Source organism: Xenopus tropicalis, chromosome 3, assembly GCF_000004195.4.
Source record: "Xenopus tropicalis strain Nigerian chromosome 3, UCB_Xtro_10.0, whole genome shotgun sequence".
In the NCBI taxonomy this organism is placed as follows: Eukaryota; Metazoa; Chordata; class Amphibia; order Anura; family Pipidae; genus Xenopus; species Xenopus tropicalis.
Window position 1 is genome coordinate 63920782 of NC_030679.2, and position 8233 is coordinate 63929014.

The 8233-nt window shown below is 41.2% G+C and overlaps 1 protein-coding gene across 2 annotated transcripts in view; it reads right to left on the minus strand.

The window, feature by feature from the left end:
• Positions 1-5107, minus strand: part of arid2 (AT-rich interaction domain 2) — a 52865-nt gene extending 47758 nt beyond the window's left edge. For both annotated transcript variants that reach the window (XM_002932805.5, XM_018092278.2), the window contains exon 1: positions 3332-5107. In XM_002932805.5, the coding sequence (XP_002932851.1) occupies positions 3332-3423 (92 nt within the window). In that variant the 5' untranslated portion in view covers positions 3424-5107. The remainder of the gene's footprint in view (positions 1-3331) is intronic.
• Between the last annotated feature and the right edge of the window lie 3126 nt (positions 5108-8233).

The following is an 8233-nucleotide window of genomic DNA, read 5'->3' on the forward strand; positions in this document are numbered from 1 at the left end:
GACTTAAGGAGATCCAAATTATGGAAAGACCCCTTATCCAGGAAAACCCCAGGTCCCGAGCATTCTGGATAATGGTTCCCATACGGTAGTAGTGGTTATCAGGCCAAAAAAATGCTTGTGTTTTTTTCCAACCTAGAACCACATTAACTGGGGCTTTCCAGCGGTTCCTAGTTAAATAAAGAGAAAACAAGAGGGGCGGTATTGGCAGTTTCTCCCCCAGCAGTGGGAAAAAACAATTATTGTAATTTAAAGAAACATATTGGATAAATGGGAAAAAGAACTAATTTTGTAGGCAACTACGAATAATAAATGGTGCTGGTTTCACTTTGGACTGAAATGGAATACTGCAAAAATGGCCCTTTTACTGGAGCTCCCTATAGAACCTCACAGGTATCTGTCCTTGTTTCAAATAAAGGGTGGGTGTGTCCTAACAGTCCCTGCCAGAAGCACAGCAGGAGGGGGATAGCCAATCACAGCCCAGCAGTCACACAAGCAAAGACAGGCTCCAGTTCCCTATCAGGTCAGCCTAGCTGCTGATTGGTTCCTATCCTACAGTGCAGTGTGCTGAGAGCCGCCGGCTCCCCTGCACATCCAGAGATTTCAGCCAGCAGGAAGTGGAACAGATGGGCGGGACTAGTGAGGTTTTGGTGGAATTTCTCAATAAATCAGTCTGAAACACAATCCTTGTATATTTAGAGGAGTATAATACACTGGTACATTCTTAATTTTTATATGATATGTATCCTATAAGATCTAGAACATGACTGTGACAATAAAAGAAAATACTATTTTACACAAAACTAAAAATATTGTGGTCCAGCTTATGAATACCTCTTGTTCGAAACTTGGTACAAGCAAAGTCTGAAAATCCCACTAGCCAAATATAGGAAAAAAAAATGATGGACTTTCTCACTCTAGGGCTAGGCAATGAATTGTCTGACATCATTCACGTCACATAGTATTGAGAGACCCAACAGATTCACTTTAAAGGAAATGTTAAACTTAAAATTAACTATTAACAGTCCAACCTCATACAGGATCTGACCGTTCATCAACAGGCTATATAAATACATATGAGTTTGAGTAAATATCTTAATATTGTCTAAGAAATAAATAAAATAAACGTTAAGGTGAAATAATTCTTTAAAGGGGCAGTATAAACCTAAATAATCTTTGCTAAAAAATAATAAATAGGATGTGTTGAAATTACATTCTGCCTTTTCTTTTACAAAAAACAATATTTTCCTATTTTTTTTACTATTATAAAGCATAATAGATATATTTTTACTGATCAATCTGATAAAGAGAAAATATATTCTTCATTGTAATTGTGGTCTGGCTATTTTTGTTTAAAGAGATTCCCCCCAAATGTACTGTATGCAATGAAAAGTGATATGCCTGATTAGACAAAGTTGAAGTATGCTGCAACTGTTCCAAGACTTGTAATTGGATGAGATAGCCACAGGGATGCATGGCAATGATGCCACAAGTAATAACATCCAATTTAAGCCATAGACAATCATACAGCACAAAACAGGCAAAGTCTAAAACACAGACAGTAACACCAATAAATGAAAGTGTTTAAAGTAATTAAAATATAATGTACTGTTGCCCTGAACTGTTAAAGTTTGCTTTAAGAACACTGCTATAAGTTTATATAAATAAGCTGCTGTGTAGCCATGGGGGCAGCCATTCAAAATGAGAAAAGGCACAGGTTACATAGAAGATAGCAGATAAAACACCATTGTATTCTACATAATTTATCAGTTATCATCTATGTAACCTGTGCATTTTCTCCTTTTGAATTGCTGCCCCCGTGGCTACACAAGCTGGGTACTTATATAAACAACAGTAATCTTTCTGAAGCAAACGCGCAACTTTTACCTGTGCAGGGCAGCAGTACATTATAGTTTAATTACTTTGATACATTTTAATTTTTTGGTGTTACTGTCCCTTTAAGTTAATAAGCAGAGATTTATCACAGGTAACTAATCTCTCTGTGGGACATTAACCTTAGACAGGGGGAGAGAATTCCAAAACAAACAATGTCTAATGAATGTATTTACTATACAAATAATCTTGAAAGGGGCAATAGATATGCATATCTGGGGAAAAAATGTGTATTACATGTAAAATACATCCTTATAAACACAGCTTAGTGATGCCATCAGTAATAACTAGCACTTAAATATGTAATGTGTCACATGACTCACTAAAACTTGTGTATAATATCCCTTGTTGTAAAATGAGGAACATATTAAATTAACTCAGCATTCCATGACCTGTTTAAAAGCATTTAGCCTTTGTATTTGGTGATGGAACTCCTCTTTGACTTAAGTATCCTTATACTTTATAGTAGGGGGTTCATTTTTTACACGTATGCATACCTATAGCCCCCTTCATAGAACACATTTTTATAGAAACACATTAAGACATTTTCTGATTAGGATTCCCAATTACAGTTTCAAGTACAGCATTTGGATCAGTCTTAGGAAGGAGTGCTCATTCACATGAATTTGTGCTATTATAAGGTTAATAATACCACATCTTACAGACAGGGATTTCCCTGCAAACAAACCACGGTAAACAGACATTCTCTGTGTATTACACAGCCCATGATAGACTTACAAAACTACAAGTGCAGGGACATCATCTCATTAAGTTTTGGAGGCATAAAGTCCAAAAATAATGCCAAACAGGGCTTCCCACAGATGGGAAGTCACATGGGGCTACCAAATAGCCAATTACAGCCCTAATTTGGAATACCCCTGGCCAATGTTTCATGCTTGTTCTGCTCCCCAACAGTTCTTGCCCTTCAACTTGGCTTAAGGGCCAAAATGATTGGGGACACCTGCCTTGAAACTTGCCCAATAGAAACATTTATTTGCTTAGATAGGCAGGTTAGCACCATTGCTCCAGATGTTTACTGGACTAGTAAGAGTATTCTCTAGTAGTTTTCTGTCTCACAGAAAGAGGTTGAATATCTATGCCCTGACATGGGATGCCCAACCTGAGGCCTTCAACTGTTGCACTACAACTCTGGGGAGATGAATTGTACTTAACTGTACAGCATGTTACTGTCAGATCAAATAGCCAGTGAAGGATTTAAAGCTAATGAGAGTATCATCAACCTGTGGCACCCCAGCTGTTGCTAGTTACACTTCCCAGCATCCCAACTGCAGCCCGGATGCTGGGAGTTGTAGTCCAGCATCAGCAACCGATTGAAGATCAGTGCCCAAAAATGTTCACTGGTCAGGTCCGCATGACCATATGATGCCCTGCCCCCCCTCTTTCCATCAGGTGGAGATACTCAGTCCCGCTGCATGCTCACCCTCTGCTCTCATGGAACTGCCGCAGCTCATCCAGGAAAGCCTGCCCCTTCCTCCGGTGATCGGGCTCCGGTTTTCCCGTAGAGTTGGACATTGTTATTTCCGGCGTCGGAGGAGGAGGAGGGCCGAGCCGTGTCCTCAGATAACCGGTTAGTTTTGGCCAGAGGAGCAGGCAGCAGTCCGTACGGCAGGGTGGCGGCCTCCCCCTCAGCCCTCTCTCAGGAGAGCAGGGAGCCTGGGCCGCTCATGGAGCGCAGAGGAGGGAAAGCGCACAGGGGGTCGGGGGATGGGGCAGGCGGCACAAGAAAGAGAGGGAAAAGTTCAGGCCGCGGGAAGAAAGAAAGAAAAACAAATAACGTCGACAAGTAGTGACGGCGCCGAACACAATGTCGGCCCAAGCGGCGGCTGTGCCGGGTGGAAGAGGCGCCCGCAGCGTTTGGCTGTCTGGCTCTCACTGCTCAGCACGGGCGGCCGGCTGCTCTCTGCCTGATACGGGACATCTCTGTGCCGGGCCGCTACGGGCTCCCTCTTTCCCTTTGTGTGACTACCGGCGGCCCCGGTCTGTGCGTGACTTGATGTGAGATGGCGGCTGCGGCCTCCTTGGCTCTTCCCCTTCTGGGGCTCCTCTTTCATGTACTTCGCGCACCGGGCTGCCCAGCACAGCGGCGCCCGCGGAATTCAGCGCTCCTCGCTTTGCCTCACAGACAAAAAGATCTCAGGCCGCGGCGGCCACTGCTGCTCCTGCCGCTGCTGCTGGTGAGGGGGGCAGAAAGCGCAGAACAGCGCCCCCTTAGCGTCGGCCGCAGGTACTACACACAAGGCCTGCACCTCGGCTCTCGCTGTAGCGCGCACCCCCCTTCCAGCCAAATGTGTACGCGCAAAAAGGAGGGGGGGGGGCGGGAGACGGTAGCCGCGGGAGCGCGCCTCTCCAGGTCCGCATCGCGCGCGCGATTGGGAACAATAGAAAAGAGGAGTTTTGCGAGCATTAGGGGTGGTGTGTAAAGAGACAACCCTTCTAACGGGCGGAGGAGAGTCTTTAATGCAACCGTTGGGAGACCTTAGGGACCGTAGCAAAATATCCGCTTTATTGATATTTTAAATGATGACGTCAAGCTCTTTATAAGGAGTCTCCCACAACAAGTGTTATTGATGTGCGTGAGCGTTTAGCTGGCGGCACTGTGCTCTAACACCCCATGTTTGGGAGGGCAAACACATCCTCTGTTATTTCCTCTACTCTAAGCTGCTTTAGCGGTTTCCCATCGGAACTGCTGCGTTTGTAGTGCAGGGAACAGCTAGACAGTAAAGTAATGGCGCCAGTAGGAAGAGCCGTGCTACAGCATATGGGCTTGTTTCTCACAGTACGGCGCTGTAGCACACGGACCTGCTCAGTTTCTGAAGTGTATTTATTTTCTAATATGTGTAAATATAACCAGATTTACGGTTGCTTTTGTGTAGAATGCTACTTTGTTACCTTGAATAACTCCTGTGTGTTTGTGATGGAAAGAAGTTTGTCTTTTAAAATTCCCTCCTTCCCTGACTTAAGCTACTATTGCAACATTATATCAGGGGGTAGCTCCTTTCCAGCCGGGACTCCTGATCCCACAATGCACTGCGGGAATGCCTTTGTAGAAGGAGCACAAGAGAAGCGTGCAAGGCATAGTGGGAAGTGGAGTCTGAGCTGTAGGAGAGTTGATGCATTTCTTATATAGGCTGGCAAACTGCTCTTCGTAGCAATTCTATTTACAAATAACAAAAATCATTAAATTTATTTTTACATATACTGGACATTGGCTTTAAATTTTCTTTTATTACCCAGTGGGTGGACAGCCCCTTTAAAACACACAGCAGGTATTATACTATATTTTATTAACGTGTGCTACATTTTTTACCCACTTAGGCACATCTCCAATTGGAACCCAGGGTAAATACCCTCCCTACCCTGCACCTCCACACCAAAGACAGCCATCTTATACATTTTGTGCAGGGTTTCTGTAACATTTACTGTTCACAGAGAATAACATTTCAGTGCAGGATTTGTTATAACGTGACAAAACTGTCTGAGAGTCCGAATACAGTTATTTTCCTTTACTCTTGAGATGTCTTCACTCTGTAGGACCATATTAAATCAAGTATATGAGCATTTTTTATTTTTTTTTTAAATAGCGCCATCATAATTCTCCATGCCTTATGGAGATTATACTTCCTAATCCTCTTTCCCAGTGAAAGTTACAAAAGACAATTAACCTGTATGTTTGTGGAAGAAAACTGGGGTGCCCTGAGAAAACCCACTCAAGCTTGGGGAAAATATACAAAGATCATTGTGATGATTGCATCATTGTATATAGTGCCTTGGCTGGAAGCAAACATTAAAGGAAAACTGTCATGGGAAAACATGTTTTTTTTTTTTTCAAAACACATTAGTTAATAGAGCCTCTTCAGCAGAATCCTGCATTGAAAAAAAACAGCTTTTTTTTTTTAACAAAATTATGTTACATGTTAAGAGTTCAGTACCACCTTAGTAGTTGTAATACATTTCCAGATGTATATAGTTACATTGTATTGTAATGTTTTAGGGACTCGGGTTGCTGTAGTGTCACAGCTTATTGCTGGGTGATGTGCCACATCTCTTGCAATTTGTATAGTTTAACACATGCCCTGATGACATAATATGTTTGCTAGTGTAGTCTTACAAGACTTGGGAGCCTGCCTATGAACTGATCGTGACTAAAGGACTAAATATTGTAACTTCACTGTAGACCAATGGGCTTAACATCATCACTATAATCATAAAGGAATTTGGAATGATATGTGGTTGCTGCAAGTGGCATTGCTTTATCTACCAATTTTATATTTTTAGTTGAGTGTGGTTGTCAGTGTGGAAAACGAACATTTTGCGACTTTTTCATATTTTTTGCGACTTTTCAGTAAATTGTCGCGACTTTTTCATAACCGTTACGACTTGCGCGAATTGTCGCAACTTTTCCATAGCCATTACAAATTTCGTGAATTGTCGCGACTTTTTCATTGCCATTATGACTTTCGTGAATTGTTGCGACTTTTTCATTGCCATTATGACTTTCGTGAATTGTCGCGACTTTTTCATAGCCATTACGACTTTCGCGAATTGTCACAACTTTCGTATTGAGAGGTCGAAAAAGTCGCAAAGTACCGTTCATTACGAAAAAAACGCTTTCGGACGTTCGTGGATTAGTAAATGTGCCCCTACGAATGGGGATGGAAGGCCCCAATACATCGGTATGACATGTGGAGGGTTTTTGTGTGATGATTTGGTTTCTGTTGGACAGAACATAACCAACTGTGTCAACAGTGTTAAGACAGAACTCCTGATATAAGTAACCCATGCATACAGTTGAGTTTGGAGGTAGTAGCATTATGCTGTGGGCTACTTCTCATTTAGTTAAACTATAAATGATGATGGATGGTGAATGTAGTTGGCACTACTGTTTGCCAAAAAGTGTATCGGCCTAGCCTGTGGTGTTGTTCCTTTGAGCATGTACTGCTATATTTCCCAATCCTCTGCAGTGTCCTAGAATGAGCACATGAGCATTAAAGGAACAGTAACATCAAAAAATTTAAGTGTTTTAAAGTAATTAAAATATAATGTGCTGTTGCTCTGCATAAAACTGGTGTTTTTGCTACAGAAAAGCTACTATATAAATAAGCTGCTGTGTAGCCATGGGGGCAGCCATTCATGCTGGAGAAAAGGCACAGGTCACATAGCAGATAACTAGTAGATAAGCCCCATATAATGGGGGTTTATCTGTTATCTGCTAAGCAACCTGTGCCTTTTCTCCTTTGAATGGCTGCCCCCGGGGCTACACAGCAGCTAACTTATATAAACTATAGTAGTCTTTCTGAGGCAAACACACCAATTGTAGCAATGCAGGGCAACAGTACATTATATTGTCATTACTTTTATACATTTATATTCATTGGAAGGCACCAGTGAATAACATGTCTTGTCAAGTTTTTCATAGTATATAGTTTTCAGGAGCTCATTTTTTGAGTCTTTTAAAACTGACTTTTCATGACATTCATGTCACCAATTTCTAGTATTTTTATATTTTAGTGTTTGTCATTTTTTTTTTTTTTTTGCTTTAGTATGTGGTTGTTGAGGTCTGACAAGTATGGCTTCCAAGTTTATATTATGTTACAGAGTATGGCAGAGCTACTTGTATAATAAAAGAGAAGTAGAAAGGCAGTGCTAATCAGATGTTAGTATCTCATAAAAGCAACCAAAAGTGGACACATCAACAAAATTGGATCACATAATCTGTATGTATGTGTTCTTTTTTTGTCAGATGAATAGAGGACATTTATTTTGCTTCTTCCAAACTATTACACTGGTACTATGTACATAGTGCTATGTCCACCTTTTCCATTTCCTGCAAACAGATATTAAAACTGTAAATAATTAATTTGTCCTGGGCTGCTAAAGTTTTATCCATGGTCTAGTAGTCAAAGCAAGAGTTCAAGGTAAGATTTTGTCAACCCACATCCTCCTCTCTATATTTGCCCTTGGATCTAGAAATTGGAAAGAACAATTCCTAGACAATTTCCCTTTGCCGGAAATATTTTTCTTCATAGTTTTTTCCTCTACCAGCAATATTTCTTTTAAATCACACATGTACGGTTTCTTTTAACACTTTGTAAAAATGTTTGTGTGAGCAAGACAGGAAGACAGAAATATAGGGAGGTTGCATTAATGGTCTGAGATTTAATTTATGGTTAGCAATTAGGTACTACCACATCAGAGTTAAAGGAATACTGTTGTACTTCATGTTTTTTTTTAAAACACATAAGTTAATAGAGCTTCTCTGGATCAACTCGCAGTTAGGCAGTTTATATATATATATATATAGGCATTATGGTTGGACGTACGT